Here is a 26,168-nt window from a genome sequence, read left to right on the forward strand (position 1 = left end):
GTTTTGGGAATCCCAGTGGGGTCTCATGCTAAAATTTAGGCAATGGAAGTGATAGTTAAGTGCCTAAGTCCTTTTGTGAATCTAGCCATAAAAGTTCAATATTCTCTGGTAACCATTTTGCAACCCAGAAACAGGTGTCACCATAACACCTTCCTGGGAAAGCCAATTAACAGTTGAAATCCTAGCTTGGATTATTATGATCAATAATACCATAAGCCTTAATCATGCTGACACTGATGTTGAAAGCTTACCCAAGGTGGCACTTTATAAAGGCTGCAGTGCTGAGAATAGCATAGCCAGCTTCTGCTCAAATGTTAATAAGGAGGTGAATTTCAAGAGGGGAGCCTCAAAGGAAGCAAAACTTACTTGTAAGACCAAAAATACCTCTGGAACTGCAACCATGAATGGAACAGAGGGGCCAAATTTCTATGTGCCCATGTCCAACAAGACAGGGATAGTACGGAATCCATTTGAGTATCCTCAGTACTACCTAGCTGACCCGTGGAAGTTCTCTGTACTGTCTGCTTACATGTTTCTGCTGATTCTTCTTGGCTTCCCTGTCAACTTCCTGACTCTGTATGTCACCATCCAACACAAGAAACTCCGGACACCCCTCAACTACATCCTTTTGAACCTGGCCTTTGCTAACCTCTTCATGGTCTTTGGAGGATTCACCACCACCATGTACACCTCAATGCATGGTTATTTTGTCTTTGGGACAACTGGCTGCAACATTGAAGGCTTCTTTGCTACACTGGGTGGTAAGTTTTCTACATGTGTAAATAACCAATGCTCACCTTAAACCTTAGTCCACCCTGTGCTTTGCTATACATTGGGCTACCCACATTTGCCATCCTTGCCTGTCAACTGCCCTTCTCTCCAAATCTTCCCATTTCATGTTGAGATGCTTGATGTCATTCAGAACTGTTTGCTTCCATGTTATTCACTGTCTTTATCTCTTTCTTCTTGCGTTTTCTGGCTTCCATTCAAGAGCGGTATTTGGTGTAAATAACCAAGAGGCAATTTTAAAATCTCCGCCTTTTGGGTTTCCCTCAAGATTTTAGGAAAGAGAGATAAATCAGATCATCTCAGTGTGCACCCTAAAAGGCAGCTGGAATAGAGAAACTGCATTGTAATTTGGACTAAGTTAACGTTGTAGTATTTCAAGGCAGGAAATAAATGGGGAAGAAGAAATAAAGCACCATGATTTTCTGCCTTCTTTTAGCACTTTGGGGGAAGCTCAGCTAGTGAGTACCCTGAAAAATGTAGAGTGTAGGATTGACAAGTGACCTGCAACAGATTTTAAAATGTTCAGTTTGTATCCTTTTTGTCTTGTTCCTTTAACCTTAGAAATAACAAATCTGGTTTTCCCTGGTGTTGCCTGAGGACTTTCTGAGAATCTCAGATCATGTCTGTTGTGAACTCTCATTGAAGAGGCAGGGTTATTTAGCCTTTAACAAAGTCATCCTTTCTTCCAATATCAATCAGGCTTTAGGCTAAACTGTGGGACTAAAAAACTCTTCCCCTCTCAGTTCAGTTCAGTTTTCAGATATCTGTCTTGTGAGGTCATTTTATCAGTTCTCCAGTTACCATATAGTCTTCATGTGTAGACAAGACTCCATTTATGACAAAATAAACAAGCAGGAAAAAGAAATATGGCTGTTGTAACAACCTTTCCAGCCTTCTTTATCCATTGTAAAGAAGGCAAAAAGGGCACAAGCCCAATTTCCCTTCCATTATAGGTCACCTTTTAAATGCCCTTACTAACAGAGCTCCTCATCTGAGAGGTGCTGAGCCGTGGGTGGAAATCAGTGGGAATTGTCAGTGCTCATTACCTCTTGGAATCTGGCTCATGGATTTTTTAAGTAGAGATACAAATGTGGAGAGGAGAGATTGGGCTCATCCATGTGATAGGATGATGCAGTAGGGCACAAAACACTAGCAAAATGATGGGTACAATGATCAGTAGTAGAATAAGATACTTGTGTGTTCCTTACTATATTTTAGTTCAGATCTGTGATACTAACATTCCTTGAAACCTTACCTGGATTTCTTTGCCATTTAGAGACTTCAGTGGAAATCATAACATAAGAATTAATCCAACCTCAGTCCCCAGATCTAGGAATTATTTTGGAGAAGTTCTATGGCCTATGCTATGCAGGAGGTCAGATTAGATGATCACAATGGTCCCTTCTAGCCTTAGAATCAATAAAAAGGACTCATTTACATGGCTATGTGTTTTCTTTTTCTTCTGTTGTTGGTAACGGTCTATATGTGCCTCTCTCTCTTTCTCGCTCTTTTACAGGTGAAATAGCTCTGTGGTCCCTAGTCGTCTTGGCCATTGAAAGATATGTGGTGGTCTGCAAGCCCATGAGCAACTTCCGATTTAGTGAGACCCATGCCCTCATGGGTATCATTTTCACCTGGGTCATGGCCCTGGCCTGTTCTGCTCCTCCATTGTTTGGATGGTCTAGGTATGGACTGAACATTTTCTGAAATGATGCCCCAGCTAGCGTGGTGTTAGCAGCAGTTAATGAGGTGTTTTACATATTTCTCTAGCAGCATTCCAAGTAAAGCAACCTCATTCACCAGTTCAAGGGCAGACACTAATCTCATTGGTTTAACTGCAGGTACATCCCAGAGGGCTTGCAGTGCTCATGTGGAATTGATTATTACACTCTGAAACCTGAGGTCCACAATGAATCTTTTGTCATCTACATGTTTGTGGTTCACTTCCTCATTCCACTGATCATCATTTCCTTCTGCTATGGGCGCCTGGTTTGCACTGTTAAAGAGGTAAGTAGACCTGTTAGAGATGACCAGAAACCTGCATCTGAAGCCGATTCTCCCCTACCCCAAATACTGGGAGATTTCAGATCCAGAGCTGAACTCTGCAGCTGGCTCCATCCCTGTAGTGGAATGAACCATAACCCCAGAGCCAATCAGCCCTGATATCTGGGGAGCTAGGGTGATGTGAATTTGATGTTTGTAGCTCATCACACCCCTAAACCCTTCACAAACTCCCTGGACAGTCAATTTCAGCATGTCTCCCAGATACTCCTGGGGGAATTCTGCACCACTGCACACGTGCAGAATTCATGTCCCCCGCAGATTTCTTTCCTTCCCCATAGAAAATGGTGGGGAAGCAAATGGAAACTGTAAGAGCGGTCACACGCCCCTCCCCAGCAGCACGGGTGCATCATTTCGGGCTCCTGGAGCAGCTGGCGGAGAGATAAATCACCACAGGGGGGTGGGGGCAGGGCTGGGGATGCCCCTGCTGGTGGCTCCTACCCTGTGCCGGACTCAGCTGCTAGTTCCACCTGGGCTAGGGGTGAGGAAGGACAGAATTTCCTACTTCTTCCCCTGCAAGGAGCAGCCGGGGCTAGGGCTGGGGCCGGGTCAGACCCATTCCCACAAACCTCCCCCAGCTGCCGAAGCTCTGGACCCTCCACCCGCTTCCTGCCCCCATGGCTCCTCAGAAGCTGGGGGAGGGGTCACTATACAGGGAGCTGCTCCCCTGTCTGCCCAGCTCCCTGTGCATCTGGACCCTCCCCCAAAATTCTCCCCTGCATCTGGACCCTGCATCTGCACCCAGCCCCCCACTCCACTGAGCCCCAACCAGCTGGACACAGACTTTCACCCCACCAAGCGCCATTCCTCCAGCATCCAGACCCCCCGCCCCACTGAACCCCCACACCCAGACCCCCCTTGCCAAGCTCCATCCCCCAACACCAGACCCCCACCCCGCTGAGCCCCAACGACTTTCACCTGGAACTCTCTGCAGAGTTCCATTGTCCTTGCACCCAGAACCCCACAGCGAGCCTCTGTGCATCCAGATCCCCCCTGGGCTGCCTGCACCCAGATTGCCCCACACAGAACCCTCTCACCCCACACCTAGATCCCTCCACACTAAGCCCCTCCACACTTGGATCCTGCTGGGCTGAGCCTGCCTGCCCACACTGGGATTGGGGGCCAAGGCTGGGCATGCATGTGAGACTCTATCCCTCTCACTTACTATCTTGGTGCACCTGGCATGGAGGGACAGGGCTCCGGGGTTTCTGGGGCAGGCCCGGCCCCTGCACTGTGTCAGGGTCAGGTGCAGCCTCGCCACCAAGTCCCTGTCCCAACAGGGGCTGCAGGGTGATCTCCCACCTCCATGCAGCCAGTGGCCTGTGCTCCCCACTGCCATGCTGGAGCCTCCACATTTATTTATTGACAAAATATGCAGAATTTTAAAATATTGTGTGTAGAATTTTTATTTTTTTAGTGCAGAATTCCCTCAGGAGTACCCTATCTATTCCCTGCAGCACCATCATCATTTCAGTGGTCTTATCTCTTTAGGCTGCAGCTCAGCAACAGGAATCAGCCACCACTCAGAAAGCTGAGAGAGAAGTTACTCGCATGGTCATCATCATGGTTATTGCGTTCCTGATTTGCTGGGTCCCCTATGCCAGCGTTGCTTTCTACATTTTCACCCACCAGGGATCTGACTTTGGCCCTGTCTTCATGACCATCCCAGCTTTCTTTGCCAAGAGCTCTGCTATCTACAACCCAGTGATTTACATTGTAATGAACAAACAAGTAAGTGGCAAATCTCTGGTCTTCTTCTTTATTGTATTTAATTTCTTAATAGCTTACAGAGAGTTATAGCACTTAGATCGTATTTTTAAAGCTCTTTTTTGCTCAATGTGGCACAAATGGAGCTTTTTCAAGGCAATTTTGGTTCTGTCATAAAAAGGGACGTTTAATCATTGTGTTGCTATCCTTTAGTATTACATAAATCTACTGAACGCAACTGGAAGTCATCAGGACTGTCTATTTGAAATGATCAGTGCACTAATTTAGTTAAATATCTAGGACTGTATTCTGCTCTCAGTTACAATGGTGCAACCATTTTGATTCAGTAGATATGCACTAGTCTAACAGAGCCAATAATAAGAATACTCAGTAAGGTTAAGGTAATCCTGAATAGAAGCTGTAGCTAGCTCTAGGAAGTGGGAAAGGTTAAGCCCATAAATTTGGCAGAGCGAATAAATCATTGGTCTAGCAAGTCTACTATTCTACCTCCAATAATGAGCAGCACCTGGTACTTTAGGGCAACTTAGTCCACAAAAAGCCTCCCCAAAATGCACTTGGCCATCTGTGCAATGCTATATCAGGAGCAGAAATTCCTTCCAGATCCCTGGTGTGATCATCTCATACTGCAAAACATGAGCTTTGGTGCAAGCTTTGGTTTCATCTCATACTGCAAAACATGAGCTTTGGTTACCCTTTTTTTTTTTTAGCATTTTTTTATTATTTTAATCGAATATTGAGCTGTTAACAAATTGTGATCTTTCAAGGATCAACTCATGCTTGCCTCACTCAGATGAGAAGCCCCATTCACTTCAACAGGATTGTTCAGCTAAGGGATCCAATGCAAGTCCCACTGGCAATGACTCTTTCCACTGACTTCAGTGGGAGTTAGATTGTTCCCAAGGTGTGCAGACTTTTACAAGGACATATCAATAGACCTGAACTGGTCTAATCCAGGAGCATCTTCATTAGCCACAGTTCCTTGAATTTCCCCCCTCATTGCTTTAGTCAAAAATCCCTCCAGGTGCATTACTGATGCATTTAATGTAAGGGTATTCACAATGCGTAGGGTTGGCTGACAGTTGTCACACTGCCTGCATCGGCTGGTTACCTCTGCCGCCATTGTTTTCTTTTCTAGTTCCGTAACTGCATGATCACCACCATTTGCTGTGGAAAGAACCTGCTCGGTGACGACGACGCTTCTGCTGGCACCAGGACAGAGACTTCCTCAGTCTCCACCAGCCAGGTTTCTCCTGCATAGATTCCTCATGGAAGCTGCTGATCTCAGAGCTGGCATGCCTTGTCAGCAAGGATGCGCAAGTCCCATTTGCATGCATGTAGTCGTGTCCACCATCACCACCGCCTGCATGTGATTCACAGTTAACCCAGCAGAATGGACTTTTCAGTTCTGATAATAGAAATCATTTGAACAAGTTTGTACATATTTTTTTAAATTAAATACAAAGGGCTAGCTCCTCAGCTGGTGTAAATGTGTGTATACCCATTGACTTGTATAGCATTATCCCCATTTACACTGACCGAGTATCTGGGTCATGATCCTTAGCTTCATACAGAGGGGCGAATGTTCTCCTTTCACAGAATGGAAAAGATGAGTGAGGCTGCAGCCTTGTGGATTCATCCCTACCATGGCATCTGTTCTGGATGAGAACCACAGGGGCCATGGTTAGGAAAGCCCATCGTAAAGAGCCAAGATACAGCAATCTAGCGGGGGATGAGGTATACCCGTGTTACAAAGCTGGGATCAGTGGGGGTGCATGAAACCTAGTGAGCACTGGCTAGGGTTGCCACCTCTCTGGGTTTTTACCCGGACAAACTGATTTTTGGCTTCTGTGACCGAGTGCCATGTAGAATTGCCAGGTGCCCAGTTTTTGACTGGAAAGTCCAGTCAAAAAGGGGACCAGGCAGTGTCTGGTCAGATGTACTGACCAGACACCACAAATCTGGTTACCGCAAGGCAGGGGAAGGCACCTGGTCATTAACCCACACCAGCTCCTGCTCAGCTGGGGCCATCTCCTACCTCCAGGAGGCTCCTTGTCAGGTTGCTGCAGCTCCCGTCCCAGCCTTAGAGCAGAGGGAGCCCAGCTGGGGGAGATGAGGGGTGGGGGAGAAGAGGGAGGTGGAGACGATCCAGCAAGTGGTGGGGGGAGGAGCGAACGACAGGGGCGGGGCTTTGGGGAGAACAGGCAGAGCAGGAGCAGGGGTTTGGGGGGGAAGAGGTGGAGAAGGGGCTGGGGAAGAAGTGGAGAAGGGGGCAGGGCCTCGAGGGTCTGGTTACCAGCAGTTAGAAAGGTAGCAACCCTAGTGCCAGTGACATTTAAGGGGTTACAGTGTGGTAAGATTTAACCATTAGTAGCATCTCTAGAATAATCTTCGGGAGGATTCTGGTCTTTCCCCTGCTGCACACACAAACTCCCCTGCACACAACCAGTTAGCTATGCGGTACACAAGGAATAGGATTTGAACCGTAAGCAACAGCTGATTTGCAGTGTCTTTTCCGTAGCATGTGACATTATATTTCCATGGTAACATATATAGTCATTTGGCTTCTCCCTGACTCCTCCTACATGTCCATAGACCACACCCCTATAGTATGAGCTCTTTATGGTTCTCCTGTGGTTCACCTACCAATTTTCAGCTGTAATTTGATTTGGCGTCACACCAAGTAAGAGGTTTTGGCCAAGGCTTGTGCTTTTTGAGGATTGATTGGTGGCAAATTGCTACGCTTTTCTTCAGTTCATAGCAAGCAAGCCAGGGGAGCATATGGCCCAGAGATTTCAACATATGTTTAAAGCGCTAAAAGATGGCATAATGCAATTGTACCAATGTTCTTTATTTTTATTTTTAGCTCAGTTATACAAATAAGATGTTTTTCTTGCCCTTCTGTTATCAACATTTGAAACTATTCTTGTATAGTATATCTTCTCCGATTTCTAATTCTATGCAGCTTTGCAAGATCTGATAGAGAAGGTCTATAGAAACTATGCAAGTTAAACCTTTAATAAAGAGCAATTTGCAAGTACAAGTCTCTCGTTATTTATTTTTAATTGATGCTTCTACATATTCAGTGAAATCTGAAGATCAAAGGTTCATGATCATTCAGTTGTTAGGTTGAAGGCTCATTCATATGCTCAGAATCTGAAATATTTTTTTTGGTAGGAAAGAAAAGGAAGGGTTTTTTTGTTTGTTTTTTTTAGTTGTCCAGTTATACTTTCCTCTACAGGAATAATGGAAGAGCTTAGGATGGCTGACAATAAACCTTGCAGTTTTGACAGAGTCATGGGGCTGCTGATATATCCAAGGGAGCAGAGGTGGTTACTCTGAGCTGTTTTTGTGTCTGATTAAACACATCACATCTAGAGCTGGAGGAGAAATAGTTTCCCTGGCCCATGAACCTTTTTGAGATTTCGAACAATTTTCCTAGCCCCAAAAGGTCAAACTCTTGAACATTTTCATGAACCAAAAATTGAAGAAAAATTCAGTGTTGGGTCAATTGAAATATTTCATTTGATAATTTCAAAGCATTTTGTTTCTATTTTGACTATTTAAAATTTGTTACAAGTTTTTTTTTAGCTTTAATTAGCTTGAATGTGGAAACAAAAAGCCATTTTCAAACCAGGAAACTGGAAATTTTTGTTTCAAAAATGTTGAACCAGGAGTTTCCAACAACTTGGAAACTTCTTTTTTTCAAAACATTTTTTGAATTGAAAACGTTATCTGAGCTGACTCTTTCCTGAGGGAAGTTTTGGCTTTGATGAATCAGCATTTTTTGGATGAAAAAAACATTTAATTAATAATTTCCCAGCCAGCTCTAAGCACACCTTCTTCTGTCATGACTCTGCTTTTCTGATTTCATTAAGTGGTTCTGCTCCAACGTTAACTGGAGAGTTTAGTTTCTTTTGCTCATATTGAGACAAATATTTTTGACGCGCTAGCAAATACAGAGATGATATGGCCCTAATTCTCAGGTAAATTGTTTATTCCTCCAATCAGAGTGAAGTTAACAACAGCATCAGGTAGCCAACTCACCGCCATGTTTAGCCACAGAACCACCTGGGTCACAGCAGTGTAGCCTTCCCCTAGCCTGCTCTATATATGTGCCCTGGCACTGGCCTGGACGGACGGCTGGAAGGGGTAAAAGAGTAATTCAGTCACCATAGTTCATGCAATTACAGGAGTCTCTGTTGATGTCACTTCCAGTTGTGATGGGCGTGATTTTGTGATGTGGACTCAGCCCATCACCTTTTTTTCATACAGGCCTCCACCAGCCATCAGATGGTAATTCCTGCCCTAGCACAGGTTTGAATCGGCAACCAAATGTGAAAGGTTTAAAGTGCTCAGTGACCTAAAGGGGAGATGGTACCAGCACCTCAGCTATCTAATGCCTCCTTTAGGGGCATCTTTGATTTATTGAAATGCCTCTGTCTATACTGGGAGCTGTGGTGAATCCAGGGTTTTGAGAACAAAGCACTATTCATGCTGAAATCCCAGCTGGGAGAAGTGGTTGAGCATTCTCTTGAAATGCTTTCCCTTTTCAAACCCAGTGACCTGCACGAGAGGCACTAACTCTGTCCACACCTTCCCACCACTGACCGTGGTCCTGAGCACGATCACACAGCGCGCCGAATGACCGTGGAGAGCGCGTGGGCGAGAGGCTGTGCCGTGAAAGGGCCTCCATCAAATCCTGATATAGTCACATAATTCCTGCCCAGACAAAAACTTCCATTGGACTTGATTGAATGCTGCTGTCCTGGAATAGAAAATAATGACTCTAATCCATTCAGAACAAAAGAATTAACTCTTCCAGATGAAGGCGGGAGGAAGAGAGAGACATTGCTCTTTTGTTACGCCAGGACTTGTAAGCCACTCTGACACTATGGTGATGGGTGCAGCATAGAGGTTTTGTTATTATTATTTGTAGTTTCTCTAGTGGTATTCCATTGCACTAGGGGCTGTACACACACAACCCACTGGTTAGTGAGGCTGCCGGGTCCTCCTCTGTGACCAAACTGCAGAGGCTATAACTATGTTGCAGCTCCACCAACAGAGCATCTTGGCTCTTTAAGCTCAAGCTGTAGCTCATTGCTTTGGTTCTGGAGATTCCCCTCGTCATGCTCTGCTGTTTCAGAGTAGCAGCCGTGTTAGTCTGTATTCGCAAAAAGAAAAGGAGTACTTGTGGCACCTTAGAGACTAACCAATTTATTTGAGCATAAGCTTTCGTGAGCTACAGCTCACTTCATCGGATGCTGTAGCTCACGAAAGCTTATGCTCAAATAAATTGGTTAGTCTCTAAGGTGCCACAAGTACTCCTTTTCGTTATGCTCTGCTGTGTTAGCCAAGATGGTGGCTGACATGCACACATGGAAAGGTCACACATTCCCAGTGCTAGGTCATAACCTAGGCTTGTGACTGGGTGAGGCAGGCAGGAGCCAAGGGGTCACAGTAAAATGAGCATGCTTGCATAGCAGGCAGTAGTAAGTAGGCCCTGGCATTAATCTTGCAGTTGTTACACCTTCCTTCCAGAGAGAGGGCTTCAGGCTTTATCCCGTTGAGCAATCAAATGCAAATGGCTGCCGCTTAGCAATGTTCAATTGCAGTTTTGATATGTGAGCTCAAATACTACCGTGATGCTGGTTGAAGATGGTCACCCTGCTGGTTTCTGGCTGCTGGAGCGAAGGCCAGGATCTAACTCAATTACTTTTGATTACATCAGCTCAATTGATTTCCGCTTTTACTAATTCTTTGCAGACTTTAAAAATAAGATATTTCCGGACAGATTTTTGCAAGTTCTTAGGTGCTATAGATTCATAGATATTTAGGTCAGAAGGGACCATTATGATCATCTAGTCTGACCTCCTGCACAACGCAGGCCACAGAATTTCACCCACCATTCCTGCAAAAAACCTCACACCTATATCTGTGCTATTGAAGTCCTCAAATCGTAGTTTAAAGACTTCAAGGAGCAGAGAATCCTCCAGCAAGTGACCCGTGCCCCATGCTACAGAGGAAGGCGAAAAACCTCCAGGACCTCTTCCAATCTGCCCTGGAAGAAAATTCCTTCCCGACCCCAAATATGGCGATCAGCTAAACCCTGAGCATATGGGCAAGATTCATCAGCCAGATACGACAGAAAATTCTTTCCTGGGTAACTCGGATCCCACCCCACCTAATATCCCATCACAGGCCATTGGACCTATTTACCATGAATATTTAATTACCAAAACCATGTTATCCCATCATACCATCTCCTCCATAAACTTATCGAGTTTAATCTTAAAGCCAGATAGATCTTTTGCCCCCACTGCTTCCCTTGGAAGGCTATTCCAAAACTTCACTAAAGCCTTATAACCATTCCTGTAAAAACTCCCAAAGGATTATGTAAGAATATTTTTATTGATCCCAGAAATGCAGCCATCTCTAGTGTGAAACACTGAGTCTATTTAACAGCTAACAGCAACACTGCACAACAATTTAAACCAGGAAGTGAAGAAGCACAGAAACTGGGGTGAAGGGGAGGGGAATATGTGTAGGGAGAATGTAATGACCCAGTTTGAATTTGGCCAGGACACTGGAATTAAAGCCCAGAATCTTTAAAAAAAAACAACCCACCAGGGGTTCTTTAGTGACCACCAATTATCAGTTTTATATCTCATTGACAAGACAGTAAGTACCTCCTACAGCACAATTCCCCCATCATTCTGCTGCAGAATCAGCTCAGGCAGAGGGAAGAGAGCTAGTAACACCCAGTGGAAGAGAACTAGAGCAAAACGTTGTAGGCACCAGAACAGCTCAGATATTAACATCTGACTTTCTTATTGTGGACGAGCAGAGCTTATTCTTTAATTTCAGCAGAAAGACCCAAGTGAGGGATGAAGTGATAGTTCTGCTCACTGTACAGCAGGTAAGTCCTCTAGGGAGCAGACCCTGGCTTCTTTAAGAACATCTGCAATGCTAGCTTGGAAGAATCATTTGCTCCATCCATCACTAGTGAACAAAGACTCTTTTTTTCTCCCCTCTTTGACTTACGGAACCTCTTTGTTTTTCCTTTAAAAACTGATGAGTGAAGTTAGTGCTTATGAAAACGAGGGGCTGAACAGCGCTAGCTTGAGCCAGTTAAAGACGAGGCCTGCCCAGTAAAGGTTTCTCTCGCAGTCCTGCCAGTATACCTCTGCCCTGACCTCCAGCATCCCTTGCTGTTCCAATCCAGGGTCCTGGAGCACATAGCCTGCCAAAATGCATGAACATGAGGCTAGCAAGGTCATGTGAGGACTAATCCTGTGTGGGGCTGAGTGCCTCCTGTGAGGTGCCCAGGGCCTTGCATGTCTGCCGACGTTAGTGGTAGGAAATGGTACTCAGCAGGCTCAGGTCCCTTGTGCCCTAAAGCAGGATGAGAACACAGACCACCAGGAATGCGTGATGAATCTGGGTGCTCTACTCTGTGGCTTCATCCAGCCTAGGGAAGCCTTTTCACAAACAATCCGTTGCTCACTCTCCATTTCCTTGATTTTGCTGGCTGACTCAGTCGTGCAATGCCAGGTGTGTTGCCAGGTGTCCGGTTTTCAATCAGAACACCCGGTCGAAAAGGGACCCTCCCCAGCCCGGTGCAAATGAGCAAGTGAGTGAGGGTGGGGGAAAGCGAGAGATGGAGTGAGAGGGGATGGAGTGAGCGGGCTGGGGCCTGAGAGAAGGAGCGGGGCAAGGGTGTTCGGTTTTGTGCAAATAGAAAGTTGGCAACCCTCACACTGTCCCTTTAAGGTGTAAGTGCACAAAGAACATGGGCTCCGTATGTCCAGCCATGTATGTATTCCCATCGCACGTACACTCTGAACACTGGGATGGTCCATTCTGTTAAAATCAGTGATGCACCACCCACATCCCAGGCCTCCTACTGCCACTTCGGCGCATGAGCTGACACAGGGCACGGTTTCACTTGTAAATTACATTTCCCAAATGAGGGGCTGCTACTTTAATCTGTAAATTGAAGGCGATTGTTAGACTAATCCACAAGAACCCTTCTCATTTGTGGAATCCTCCCCCCTGAATATTCTCCCCAGCACCCACCAGCCTGTTGCAAAGAGTGGGCAAACTAAACTCAGCACTGCTGCCACCTGTTCCTAATCTGCCTGGCATTAGGATTGAACAAGAATAATTAGCAGCTGCCAACTGCAGCCCCCTCAATTAAGATGCTAATCAAAGGAATTAGCAGGAAAGTGAGATGAACCTGTCAATAAAGCCGGCTTTGCAGCCAGCTTAGCTAGGCCTCTTTTAAGATAAAGTTTTGTTGCTTTTTTTTTTTTTTTAAAGTTTAGTGTCAGTATTGAAGTTTCTTGCAATGGACCTCAAGCCAGGTAAGGAAAGATACTTAAACAAAAACTCTGAATTTGCATGCTTCTTCCTTGTTTATCTTTTTGTCTCCACTGAATGTGAAGTCAAAGTTCTGATCCCCTTTGGTAAAATGAATTCTCTTAGGTATCAATCTGTGTCACTGTTATTTTCTTACTAAACTGTAGCCTCTCTGGGAAGGGGCTGAACTTGGTTTCTCTTGGTGTATTTAAAGGAACTTACTTAACCCCCTGAACTCTTTTTGGCTTGATGAAAAGCTCTGAGCTCCACTCAGGGCAGCCTGTGGAGAAGCTGGTGTGTACGGAGCTTAGCAGGCTTAAGAGAGAAATGGTCTAAACTTCCTGGAGTCTGGCTAGTGCTGGCCCTTTAGGATCTTCCTGCTGCTCTGATAAATAACATTACTAATTGTGCCTCCTGATAGGAAGCAGAATGGCTGCGTGGTTAAACATTGGACGGGGCACTCTTGGGTTCTCTTCCTAGCTTGCCCCTAGGCTTTTTGTGTGACCCTAGATCACGTAGACTCTGTGGCCTCAGTTACCCACCTGTAAAATGTAACTAATACTGCTTCCTTTGCCTATTTAGCCTGTCAGCTGGAGGTGTGATTTGCAGCTCATGTAGGCATACCGGTGCTAGCTTTCCTCTAGCTAGCGTGCTGGAAGTACTAGTGATGACCCAGCAGCATGGGCTGCCTGGAACTCTGGGGAGGTACTTGCCTTGCTAGCCCATGCTGATACCTGCACCACCACATCCTTACAGCTATTTTTAGCCACATTCGCTAGTTTAAAGCTAGCGCAAATATGTCTTCCCAAACTTCAAATCCCACCTCCAGCTACGGCGTAGACGTACCCTGTGTGTTTGTACAGTGCCTAGCACAAAGGAGTGCTGGACCTGTAGATGCTACTATAAAAACTGGTTTGTCCGTTCTCCACCTGTGAATTCACTTTAGCTTTCCTGATAACTGTGGTGAGTTAAAAGGGAGATTCATACTGGTGCTTGGTTACAAGTAAACAACCTCTTCAATTTACTCTTCAGCTGAAGTAACAAAAGTGGCCAGAATGTCCAGGATTTTTGACCACAAGACTAGAGCTAACCACCCGCCAACTCTAAGCATGGTGATTGAAGCTCTGAAGGCCCAAAATGAGAAAAAAGGCACCTCTGTCATAGCCATCAAGCGCTACATCCTTGCCAAGTACCCAGCTGTTGACCCAATAAGGCTAAAATACCTGCTGAAGAAGGCCCTGACTAAAGGTCTTGACCATGGCTACCTGATCAGACCCCAAAACTCTTTGGCATTAGGGGCAACTGGAAGGTTCAAGGTGAGTGAATTGGCTTTCTACAAAGACCACCTTCAGTGGAAATTTTCTGCTAAAGAAACTGTAGCTTTAGGCAACAGTATAGCAATTGCATGGGCCAGGGCTGTCCTACAGATAACTGGGTGGCAGCACACTTTGCATTGTGGGATGTGCCCCAAATGCTCTCTGCAGCAGTATTTCAAAGAGGAGGCTGGATGGGTGACAACTCTGGGCTAGGGAATGTGGCTTTTTTTGTTTTTCTTCCCAGTTCTTTAAATGGACAGGCAGGGTTGTGAACAGCCTCAACATCAATGGGCTGGTGCCCTCCTCTCTGAGTGGGAGAACACAGTACTATTACTGAAGAGCAAACCATAAAGGAGCTTGTTGTTGGCTATCGGTAGATGTGGTATCTCTGCCCTGAAAATATTGATTTCTTCCATGACTTGGACTCTGGGAGGGCCTGGGACAACTAGATGTTACAATGCAGCTGGGTGAATGGGACAATAGAAAGTGAGTGCCATCCCCAACTACTCTCCAGCCTTGGCTGCAAGGCCTATTGTGATGTCGTGTTACAGAGGATGCTATACAAATTTTTACAGCCAAAGGGAAGGGCTCGTGTAAGCCACCTGCCTCTAATTCAGTCAACACTTCTAACGCCTGCAGACAAGCTTCTGTGCTTGTTTGGCCCTGGGTACAGCACTACCAAGTTTACTAAGTTGCTTGTTAGCAACCCTCAATGCATGTGCTAGAGCAGAGCAGTTTCACTGTTCTGTTCTTGTACTCCTAGCTGGCATCAGAAAAGCCCAAGCTTAAAAAAAATTCTAGGAAGATGGATCCAGCTGGAGAAAAGGCTCCTAAATCAGAAAAGAAGGTGGCAAGGAAACCCAAAGCCAAGGTGACTGCTGATAAAAAAGCAGGAAGTAAAGGTAAGGGCTGCTTCCTTCCCCTAAACTAACATCCCCTGCTGAGATGTCAGCTGTATGCAAGGAGGTCAGATCTGTGAATTTTAATGCCACCCAAGAAGACAAATGTCCGTGTTCAGGGAGAGAGCTTCAGGATTCCCTGTACAGCAGTGAACTTGACAGACAACAGTAAGTATATAAGCTAGAATCCAAACTGCTGATTGCAGGAAGCAGTGGTGGAAAGACGCCTGGCTTTGAAAACTAGCTATGTATTCTGTGTCTGCTGTGGGCCTGATCTTCAGAACTTTTGTGGCAGCCACTGACTTCAAACGGTGCTCATTATTTCTGGAATATTGGGATGAAGGTGGGCACCCAAAAGCAGTGGCCAATTTTGAGAACATGTCTGGATTTATGCGTTGCTCAGCCCAGAAGCCTGCTGCCTAGTTGCCTCCAGTTCGGAGAGTTTGTTACCTAGTCTTCCGAAAGAACACATTGGCTTCAATGGGAGTTAAGAATTGAAGTGCCCTTTATGGGTCTGGGCCTTAAGTGCCTAAGAAATGGCTTTCTCAGAGCTGGGTTGCTGCCTAAATTAGCCAGGAGCGAAATGCTGAGGAGAGGGGCTTAGGTGCCTAAGCGGCTGATGTGGTGCACCTGCCTGAAGGCCCAGAGAGCGGTGCATCCCTCTCCTGGGTGAGACCCACTACGTCTGGTCAGCTGCTTAAGTTGTCCATGCTCTAGCAGCTGAAACGCTCAGTACCGCTTGCTCTTCCTCTATTTCCCTGTGCTGTCTCTTAAGCAGGTGCTGTGCTGCCCCCATCCTGTTGGTCTGCCTCCAGCCCTGCTACTGTGGGGTCTGACAGCTCTTAGGCATGCTCAGAGCATGGCCACAGGATCGGGACCTGCTGGCGATCTAGGCATTCCCATGCCTAGGTTGCGCTCCCTTTTCAGGACCTCTGGTGCTTTGGTTTAAGCAAGGGCTCCAAGCATCTCATTTGGCTGTGCTGCAATTAGACCGCTTTGACAGCGGAAACTTAAGTGCGCGGGGTATTTACCTACCAGGGTGGGGGTTGGGCAGCAGTGCCTGAGCTTTGAAAACCTCCATGGTACTTGTTCGGTACCTAAACTCCTTAAAAATCTGCCCCTAAATCAATGGTGCAGTGTTCAAGTAGCTTCAAGGTGGAGTCAGCGTGCCAGGGCGATTGCTTTGTAGATGCGATCTGATGTCATACCTGCTTTGATCGCACAGGGAGGCATTTTTCCGATTAAATTAGCAGGGGCACTTCTAGTCTGCACTAATACCTGAGCTTTGCTCAGAAGCTTAGGCCAGGAAGATCCAGAAACCATTAAATATCATCCTTGTATGGAATTGACAATCTTGTAAACATAAGTTACTGACTCATCCATGTCATTTCTTTCCCATCTTTTCAACAGATGCTAAGGAGGAGAAACCAAAACCTGTGAGCAAGAAAGCCAAGGCAAAATCCACTAATGTAAGTACTGGTTGCCAAATGAAGGATTCCATCTGTCTACCTTGCACAGCTCTGTGAGTGCTTCGCTTGTGACCAGCTTTAGGAGCTGCTGCTGTTGTGTGTTCCTGTCTTAAGGAACTTGCCTGACTCTGTGGGGAATGTTGGAAAGGAAACCGCTTCCCGCTCTAGAGTCCTGAAGCGTTAACTCTGTTCTTCAGGCTGCGAAGGAAATTGGCACTGCTTGATCGGCGTTTTCTAAAACGCATGTCTTACCTTGCAGAATAAAGGCTGCGCTTCTGAATTCAAAGCTGCTGTCTATAAGAATAATAAACTAACTGGCACTGGCTTGTGGGTGACCCAATACATGCTATTGCAGTGACATTCATCCTACTCTCTCTTGTAGGCCCAGCCCAAAGCTCCTGCTAAGCTGAAGACACCCAGTGATGCTCGAAACATTGTGAAAGGTGACAAGAAACCAAATATGAAAGAGGCATCTCAAGCCAGGGTGGTTGGGACCAAGAAAGCCACCTCCAGAGGGAAGCCAGCCACAGAAGCAGATGGTGCCTCCAAAGCCAAGGCAGAGCATGGAGACAAGATCAGGACTTCCAAAGCCAAGGGGGCAGCTCCTGGGGCCGCGGGGGCTGCAAAAGCAAAGGTGGCTAAAGGTGGAAATGGGCCGACCAAAGCAAAGGCAGCTGGCGGGACAAAGAAAACCACTGCCAAAGGGAAGACTGAGGCAAAGGGCCCTGCGAAAGGCAAGGGGAAGAAGCCTGAGGCAGCCACAGGCTCTTTCTTCAGCAAAGGGAAGGATGCAGAAGGTAAAGCCTCTAGAGCTGGCAGCAAGCTTAGCAAGAAAGCAACCTAGGGCTTCCCTCCACTGAAGGGACAACTGCTTTGGGTGGGGGATGGGGCACGTGTGCAGACTGGCTGCCTCCAGCCTGAGGAACACAGCCACTTTGTCTCCCGGTTCTAAATGGGCCCAAACAGGGTTTTTAAACTATGCTGAATTATGCTTCAGTCACTGCTGTTAACATCTCTTTTAATCTCCGGAGAACTAAGCTAACTGATTTTAATCTTGCGTCTTTTTTTTTTTTTTCCCCCCCTTCAATAAAGTTACTGCATCCTAATAATTAAACCCTGTTACCGGAGTCCTGCTCCTCCCGCCTGGGGTAAGGACCTGCCAGGTCATCTTGACACACCCTGTAATAACCCTGGAAACTGCGAAGCATCAATTCCTTCTGCCTCTTCCCTCCTACCCCCTGCAAACCCAGCTAGGTTGAAACCTGAGCTTGAGCCCAGCTGTGGTGGATTCCAGCCTCGTAATTAGGACAGTGATAAATGCCAGTTGGGTGAAAGGGAGCAAACTGCGAGTGTGGCAGCAGTCCAGGTTGGGGGGGAGAATCACGTAGGGCTAATGAACGGAATACATTCAGGGATGGAGTTCCATAATGTGAAACTGCAGCCACGCCCTCTGGCTCCAGCCAGTGTTGGGTGTCCAGCCCTCATGAACCCATAGGTTGCTGGGCTACATTCGTTATACAAACTTGAGGAAAGGGCCCAAGCCATCAATCACAAATGTAGCACTGCTGTAGTGACGTTCAGCCTCCACACTTCTGCAGCCTAGTGCTATGATTAGGGCAGAATGCCTCCAATTAAATCCTAGCTTAAGGAAGAAGCCAAGCTAGCACATGCTAGCTAGGCCTGACCCTGAGGAGCAGTGGCCTGTTGCTAAAATCCCACTTGCTAGAAGGTCTGAACTCTGGGACTTGTGTGTGTGTGCGTGTTGCCCTTCTTAGCAAGGGCACCAATGGATACTGGTGCCTGTGTGGCTTGTAATTTCTACTAGGAATAGCTCTAGGTAGCTACAGATGTCCTAGGCCCCCTTCATCTGTGTCTTTGTGCAGAGTGCAAAAGCTTGTGATGGTGAGATGGGTCACACTGGTAGAGGAGGGGATGGGGTAGGTCTAACAGTGCAGCTGGCATTTTTGTGTGTGTGTGTGTGTGTGTGCGCGCTCGTGCGCAGAGAGGCTTTGGATAGACTCTAACTGACCTGGTCAGTGTTCCCACCTCCAGGCAGAGTAACTGCTGTTTGTCCTGTTATGGGGCTCAAGGGAGTTGAGAGAACTTTATTTCTCCTCCGCTCCCGCCATCCAATTGACTCAATGGCAAGTGGACCAATCCTTTAATTGAATTTGTATTCTCTGTGGGGGAACTCCATGGCAGGAAGGGCAGCCACTGCTCTTCCTTAACCTCTGCTGTGGTTAGTACTACTTAGCGTCACAGCACAGAGGTGGATCAGCCCACAGTCTCCTTTCCTTGTGCTTGGGGGTGTGGGGCCTGAGCACAGTGAATGAGAAGCTCTCCAGCCTTTCCTAGTGGAGCCTGCCAGCCACCAAAACAACAGAAGGCAAATGGGCTCTGCTTCCGCACCCTGCCTGTAGCTCTTCTCCACAATGTTAACTCCTTCGCTGTTCCTCTCAGTGCATGTGGAGCAGGTCCTAGTGGCGGGTTGCTTGTCAATGACTGGAGCAGTAAGGACCCCGAGGAAGGAGGGTTGCCAGGTGTCCGGTTTCTGACTGGAATGCGCAGCTGACCCGATGCTAAAAGTCTGGTTACCTGCAGTAACTGGCCACTGCCATCAGGCCTGACCGAGAACTGGCTGGCTCCCAGAGCGGGCTCCAAAGTAGGTACCAGTGTGTGTATCCCCAACCTGTCTGCCCTGATTTTCCCCTCTTCAGGGACTAAGCCCTCCTTCCCCCTGCACTCCACTGTGCCCTGGTTTCCCCAGCCCCTTGTTCCAGGAACAGATCCCTTGGCCCCGCTGAACCTCGATTTCCCCTCCCCAGGCCTTTGCTCCAGGGACTGCCCCCCTGTGCCATGATTTACCCAGCCTGGCTCTAGGGAGCAACCCCCCTGTCCTGCTGTGCCTTGATTTCTCCACCCCAGCCCCTTCCTCTGTGGACTGATCCCTGCTGAAGGTACTAAACCAGTGGTTCTCAAACTTTTTGTACTAGTGACCCCTTTCACAAAACTGAACATGCCCTGCCCCCACTCACTCAATTTCTCCCCCCCACCCCCCCGTCGCTTGCTCTCCTCACCCTCACTTGCTCAGGGAGTTGAGATGTGGGAGGGGGTGAGGGCTCTGGAGTGGGGCCAGGGATGAGGGGTTTGGGGTGCAGGAGGATGCTCTGGGTTGAGACCAAGGGGTTTGGAGGGTAGGAGGGGGAATCAGGGCTGGCTTGGGGCATAGGAGGGGGTCAGGGGTGCAGTCTCTGGGCGGTGCTTACCTCAGGCAGCTTCTGGAAGCAGCGTCATGCCCATCCCTCGGGCCCCTACATGGAGGGGTGGCTAGGCAGCTCTGCACGCTGCCCTGTCTGCAAGCGCCACCTCCTGCAGCTCTCATTGGCCGCGGTTGGGACAGGGGCAGTGCACGGAGCCCGCTGGCTGCTCCTACACGTAGGAGCAAGGGGGGAGATATGCTGCTGCTGCTTCCAGGAGTCACGTGGAGCCATGGAAGACAGGGAGCCTGCCTTCGCCCCCCTGTGCTGCTGACTGGACTTTTAACAGCATGGGCAGCGGTGCTGACCAGAGCTGCCAGGGTACCTTTTTGACTGGGCGTGCCAGTTTTAAAAAAAAAAACCAAACACCTGGCAACCCTAGCTGCAGCTCCCAGCCCCAGCTCTGCAGGCGAGTCCGTCCTGACCCAGGTGGTGGGGGGTGAGAGGGGAAATCAGCAAGTGATGTGGGGGGCGGGGGGAGGAGAGGTGGGACAGGGGAGGTTCTAGCACTCATGATGGTGTCCCTGTTCTTTAAATATTACCAAGGGGGCAATGTGAGGTGTCACCGGCATTCTCAAAACCACTGCTGAGGTGCTGGTGCTGCCCATGGCTAACAAGCTGCTTGGAGTGCTCACTGACACCACAACCCCTGGCTCTTGGGTGCCCCAAAGTAAGATTCTCCCCCCCCCCCATCTGGGTGCTCCGTTGCCTAGCTCATGACGAGGGGGCCAATCCTGCAGGGGTTCTCAGAGCATAGCTATGACCTGCCACTTGGCACAAAGACAGCCAGGGCAGGCGGGCAGCCAGGGCGGGCGGGCGGGCAGGCAGAGAGAGAGAGAGTGTGTGAGTGTGTGTGTGTGTGCGCGCGCCAAAAGTGATGAGGGGACGCAGCTGGGATGTGGGAGACCTAAGTTCAAATGCCTGCTCTACCTGATTTATGTGGAGCAGGGACTTGAAACCAGGCTATTGACTATCTTGTGTGCATGTGTCTCTTTGCATGGTGGCTACCTAGGACAGGTCAGCTGCTTAGGTGCCAGGAGTGGGCTCACAGTTGAGAACTCAGCACAGATCAATGGTAGTCAGGTGCTGTCAGGGTTCCCTCCCCAGTCTGGGGTACAGATGTGGGGACTCACATGAAAGACCCCCCCCAAGCTTATTTCTACCAGCTTAGGTTAAAAACTTCCCCAAGGCACAAATCCTTTCCTTGTCCTTGGACGGTATTGCTGCCACCACCAAGTGATTTAGACAAAGATTCAGGAAAAGGACCACTTGGAGTTCCTATTTCCTCAAAATATCCCCCCAAGTCCCTTCACCCCCTTTTCTGGGGGGGCTTGAGAATAATATACCAACCAATAGGTTAACCAAGTGAGCACAGACCAGACCCGTGGCTTTTTAGGACACTAAAAATCAATCAGGTTCTTAAAAGAAGAACTTTATAATAAAGAAAAAAGTAAAAAGTAACTCTGTAAAATCAGGATGGAAGGTAATAAATAAAAGATTTAAAAAGATAAATAATAAATAAAATAATAAATAAAAGATTTAAAACACAGAGGATTCCCCTCTAGGCTCAACTTCAAAGTTACAAAAAACAGGACTAAACCTCCCTCTTAGTATAGAGAAAATTCACAAGCTAAAACAACAGATAATCTAACACATTTCCTTGCTATTACTTAAGATTTCTGTAATTTTAGATGTATCATTTCAGTAGGAGATGGGTTACCCGCTTGGTCTCTTTGTCCTGAGAAAGAACAACAAAGAGAGCACAAACAAAGCCCCCGCTGGCCAGATTTGAAAGGATCTTATTCCCTTTTTGGGCCTTTTGGTCAGGTGCCAAGCATGTTATTTGAGCTTCTTAATCCCTTACAGGTAAAGGAGGGATTTTATGCTACCCTTCGCTAAATGTTTGACAGGTGCTTAAATATCTTTTGAGGATCTAGGTCTAAGCTCCTCTTTGTTCTTCTGCATTTCACTCTGGGCTAGCTTACTCAACTCCCCACTCAGCCTGGGGGCTTCTGAGGCGCCCAGCCTTACTGCATGGAGGAGAGCTAGGCACCTATGTGGGGACTGTGGGGGTGCCTAACTCAGGGCTGAGGAGTTGACCAGGTGGCAGGCTCTTGGGTAGATATGGCCACTGTTTGGGGCTGGCCTTAGCTGACAGGAAATGGAGGGGATCATCGCCTTCTTATGTTTGCATGAGATTTCATGGTAGTGTGGGAGCTGAGTACTCACTAGTGTTTATAAACCGATGTAGCTATAACCTGTCTGTCCTATACATGCTTAGATATGATGAAAATATCCAGCCCTGTGCAGTAGAATGCAGCCCTCTTTCTCACTTTTGGAAGCATAACATAAGGTGACCAGTGAGCAAGTGTGAAAAATCAGGACACAACCTTTCTTCCCCCAGGTGGGGGTGTTTACAGTTGTGTGTGTATATATAAGATACAGCCACTAATAGTGGAACAGTCCTGATAACAGTGGGATGTCTGAGCACCCTAGCTTAAAAACCAAAGAGTGAGGGATTCTACCTCTGAGCGAGGGCTTGATGTTGGGGTATGTGATACCATGCTTCACTCAACCAGTGTGCAAATAAATTCCTCCGTGAAGGACAGGGGTGGGCAAACTTTTTGGCCTGAGGGCCACACCGGGGTTCTGAAACCATATGGACAGCTTGGTAGGGAGGGCTGTTCCTCTCCAAACAGCCTGGCCCCCCAGTCTGTCCCCTCCTACTTACTGCCCCACTCAGAACCTCTGACCCATCCAACCCCCCCCCGCTCCTTGTCCCCTGACCACCCCCTCCTGGGACTTCCTGCCCCCCCCCCCCGGAATCCCACCCCCTGGGACTCCCACACCTATCCAACTGCCCCCTGTTCCCTGACCGCCCCCCGGGACCCGCTGACCCTTATCCACCCACTCCCCGCTCCCTTACCATGCTGCTCAGAGCACCAGGACTGGCAGCCACGCCGCCGCACAGTCTAGAGCACCAGGGCAGGCCAGCGGCTCTCGCAGCCGTGCTGCCCGGCAGGAGCTCGCAGCCCCGCCACCCAGACCGCCGGCGGCATGGCAAGCTGAGGCTACGGGGGAGGGGGGACAGTAGGGGAGGGGCCAGGGGCTAGCCTCCTGGGCTGGGAGCTCAAGGGCTGGGCAAGACGGTCCCATGGGCCAGATGTGGCCCGCAGGCCATAGTTTGCCCACCTCTGGTGTAGGAGACGCCATGCAGCGAGGCAACTGTTATGATGTATGCCCTGTGCAGAATTTTTTTTTTTTCCAAATGCTGTTGGCCAAAAACTTTCCCACATGTTTGATCACCATGTTTTATTACAAAGATAAGTTTTCAAAGATTCCACCAAATAGCAGGTAAGAGAACCACACCGACAAATACATGACAAAGTTAAAAATATATTACAAAGGATCAGGGTTCAAGGCAATGCATCCAACCCTCAAGCTCTGTTCCTTCCAAAGGATTGAAGCGAAGAGCATGTTTCCTTTTTTTTTTTTTTTGCTTTGGAGAAAAGATTAAATTAAGCATAGGCCATAAGGCATGCTCGCCAACCACAGCACGTGGAGCAGATCCATAGCCTGACACTAATTAGCCCGTTACCTTCCCAGTGTTTCAACACAGGGATCACCACCTCATGGGAACGGCCCCTTGCACCCCTTGGTCACACTCCCTCCCTATGCTCTGACACATCTCACCTTCAGCTTCCCCGCATTGGCCCTGTGTGTATCTGGCAGCTGTTCACAGTTTTTAAAGAAGAAAAATTAAGTTTTTTAAAAAAATCTCTTTCAAAATAAAATGTAGCCCAGCTACATTTGTAACATTTCTAGGCTGAAGCCACTTATTCAGCAACTACAGTTAGACTTCCACAGTGTATGTACTTTTCTGCAGTTCTGGTTAAGTCTTTCTCTTCCTTCTCCCCACCCCCAATAAAGTGTGTAATTTTTAAAATATATATAATATAAAATCAGCTGTGATGCTCCAAATCCCCATAGAAATAGTCTATACTCAAGGCATTTCTGAAACATTTGTGACAGAGGCCCTGGCTATGATGGAGCCAGGGGATTTTTTTGGTTGAACCAAAGTAGCTCACTGCCAGGTTGATTCTTAGCAAAGTGACCAGACGGCAGCCATGTGCATTGTGGAGATTCCCCTTTAAACCCTGCCTTGGGTGAGGTAGTATCTTTTTTTGTATTTTTGGGAGTATGAAAGTTTGGTGCCAAACTGGATTTGGATTTCATGGGCAGTTTGGCTTTTCTTGCATTCATGTGCTGGCTTCTGGTATGTGCAGCTAGCGAAAGCGCCATCTCTAAAAGGGAGCCATGGAATTGTGTTGTGGTCCTTCACCGATGGGCAACAAGGAAGCAAGGAAGCTTGTATTCCAAGGCACTGCCCTTCTGCAAGCAACATAAAGGAATCTGGGACAGTAAAGTTAGGGTGAAATTTTTCTATTATACCAGTGTAAATCCAGAGGCACTGTAGCAAAGTTGCTCCAACGCACAGCAGTTACTCCAGCTTTATAGGCATGTGACTCCATTGACTTGGAGTGACTTAAATGGAATTACTCTCACTTTACACTGGGTTAACCGAGGGCAGACTTTGTCCCGCAATAGCCCAAAATAGCTGGAGTCATTCCAGCTTGCAGGGATTGCTAGATAGGCTAATTCTGTAAAAGGCGTTTGGAGTCACAGTAAATTGTCTTTGATGCTGTTTGGGCTGATACAGCAATAACCTTCCATTCATTTAAAGTCAATAGCTGTGGCCATCAGCATGCCAGACACAGCAAGACCAGAAGCTGTTTTAGGAACAGACACATAATACTGGCCTTGATTTAGTTTATCTCCATCACAACATCCTACATTTTCACCAGGCCCAGGAGTATAACTCACAGCTGCTGATGTTCAGAGGGACTACCTGACACTGGGAGCACAGCTTTGGCCAATTCTGCACTGTTCCACCAGTGTAGATACTAAATAATGAGTTAAACTCACTGGCATTACTTCAGGTTTACACTGAGAGAAGAATTCAGTTGTGGGTTGTGCATGCAGGAAGACAGGGAAGATGGTATAAAGGGAAGGAAACTTTTCCCTTTGACCCCTAATGTATCTTTTCCTTTTACTTCTAGGTAAAATTATTCCTGTGACCAGCTGGATGAAAAGTGGCTATTTAGGGGATATTTGTCAACTCTAGTTCGGTGTGTGCACAAACATCTGGGAAACGTGGGGAAGTGGGAACAGCTGCCCCGATTTGTTCCTCTCTGACATTGTCAAATGAACAATACAATCCTTCCAGCTAGATAATTACCATTTCCGTTAGGGGTAAAGTGCTTTCGCATGTCTTGACTACTTCGGAAGCAATCTCACTGTCTAGTCCATGAGTTCCCCACCTGGCACAAGTTGCAGATGGAGTGGTTATGTTTAAACATACAGTACAAAAATAAAAGGCACAAAACACGTCTAATGCAGCAGATGGTGTACAGTAAACGGAGTCCCTGGTCTTTAAAACATACAGAAGTAAGAGGGGTACAGTTAAGGGAGTTCTGCAGCTGCTCCAATAGCCTTTGAAATCTCCATTCATCACTCCCTGAGGCTTCCCCGCTCCTTTGCATCCATCATTATCGCTTGCCTAGCCTGGGCTCTAGTCTGCAAGGAGTCTCTCTGGAAGCAGGAATGCAGGGAGTTGATGGCTGCTCACACGCAGGTTAGAGGAAAATAGTAAGTGGCACGTCTCTAGTTCCGGCTTGAAAGAGCAAATAAATTATGGGCACTATGCAGTGCAGATCAACGAAAGGGATTTGAAGCTATCTGAAACGTTGTTTGGTGGCTTCTCATCTGTTGCTGGCTCATCTCACCAATGGCCATGCCCACCAACAATGTGGTGACAGAGTTACCGTAAAAGACACAATCAAATATATATCTACATGTATATATTTTGTTTAAAGGCTTGTTCCCTAGTGGACAGTGCACTACAGAGAAGGTCATTTCCAGGAGTGGGTTCAGTCCAGAGCACCCCCTAGGCCTCACTGCAGCACTCATAAATATTGTCCTCCATGAGCGCGATCACTTGCTCAAACTTGTGCTGCAGTTGTGTGCGTCTCGTGGTGGGGTTGGAGTCCAGGGCATTCACTATCTGCAGGAGCAAGAGCAGTGAAGCGATTAATGCGACATGCACCAGCCTTGCCCTTTCTGTGTTCCGAACAGGTGGTGTGGGGAAAAGGATGAACCATCTGGGCCTAGTGCCCTGATGAGGTGTGGAGGAGGGGGTTATTTGCCCTGTCACTGGACTTTTTCAGCATC

General features: G+C 47.5%; 3 protein-coding genes across 5 annotated transcripts in view; 2 read left to right on the forward strand and 1 right to left on the reverse strand.

Moving 5' to 3' along the window:
• RHO (rhodopsin) lies at positions 1 to 8,920 on the forward strand. Its single transcript, XM_007059947.3, has 5 exons — positions 1 to 761; positions 2,306 to 2,474; positions 2,631 to 2,796; positions 4,342 to 4,581; positions 5,714 to 8,920. Exons 1-5 carry the CDS (start codon positions 197 to 199, stop codon positions 5,834 to 5,836), a joined length of 1,263 nt encoding a protein of 420 aa, XP_007060009.2. The 5' UTR covers positions 1 to 196; the 3' UTR covers positions 5,837 to 8,920.
• Positions 8,921 to 12,750: 3,830 nt separating this feature from the next.
• On the forward strand, positions 12,751 to 25,134 carry LOC102930711 (protein B4). 3 transcript variants are annotated; one of them, XM_043551184.1, is made up of 6 exons: positions 12,751 to 12,941; positions 13,969 to 14,252; positions 15,016 to 15,154; positions 16,562 to 16,620; positions 17,003 to 17,417; positions 24,998 to 25,134. In XM_043551184.1, exons 1-6 carry the CDS (start codon positions 12,926 to 12,928, stop codon positions 25,060 to 25,062), a joined length of 978 nt encoding a protein of 325 aa, XP_043407119.1. In that variant the 5' UTR covers positions 12,751 to 12,925; the 3' UTR covers positions 25,063 to 25,134. The 3 variants fall into 3 exon arrangements, with proteins under 3 accessions (XP_043407119.1, XP_043407120.1, XP_037760902.1); XM_043551185.1 differs by lacking the exon at positions 24,998 to 25,134 and adding an exon at positions 17,713 to 19,397 and having other exon boundaries at positions 12,759 to 12,941; XM_037904974.2 differs by lacking the exon at positions 24,998 to 25,134 and having other exon boundaries at positions 12,769 to 12,941; positions 17,003 to 19,390.
• The window catches only part of PLXND1 (plexin D1), a 129,423-nt gene continuing 126,434 nt past the window's right edge, over positions 23,180 to 26,168 (reverse strand). The window contains exon 36 of the mRNA XM_037904168.2: positions 23,180 to 26,001. Within this exon, the coding sequence (XP_037760096.1) occupies positions 25,885 to 26,001 (117 nt within the window). The 3' untranslated portion in view covers positions 23,180 to 25,884. The remainder of the gene's footprint in view (positions 26,002 to 26,168) is intronic.

This window comes from Chelonia mydas, chromosome 7 (genome assembly GCF_015237465.2).
Source record: "Chelonia mydas isolate rCheMyd1 chromosome 7, rCheMyd1.pri.v2, whole genome shotgun sequence".
NCBI lineage: Eukaryota > Metazoa > Chordata > Testudines > Cheloniidae > Chelonia > Chelonia mydas.

Coding starts and splice junctions, on each gene's coding strand:
- LOC102930711 (XM_043551184.1), top strand. Junction 14,253..15,015: donor GGGCAACTGGAAGGTTCAAG/GTGAGTGAATTG, acceptor TTGTACTCCTAG/CTGGCATCAGAAAAGCCCAA. Junction 16,621..17,002: donor CCAAGGCAAAATCCACTAAT/GTAAGTACTGGT, acceptor TCTCTCTTGTAG/GCCCAGCCCAAAGCTCCTGC.
- RHO (XM_007059947.3), top strand. CDS start 197: ATGATCAATAATACCATAAGCCTTAATCATGCTGACACTGATGTTGAA. Junction 762..2,305: donor CTTCTTTGCTACACTGGGTG/GTAAGTTTTCTA, acceptor GCTCTTTTACAG/GTGAAATAGCTCTGTGGTCC. Junction 4,582..5,713: donor ACATTGTAATGAACAAACAA/GTAAGTGGCAAA, acceptor TTTCTTTTCTAG/TTCCGTAACTGCATGATCAC.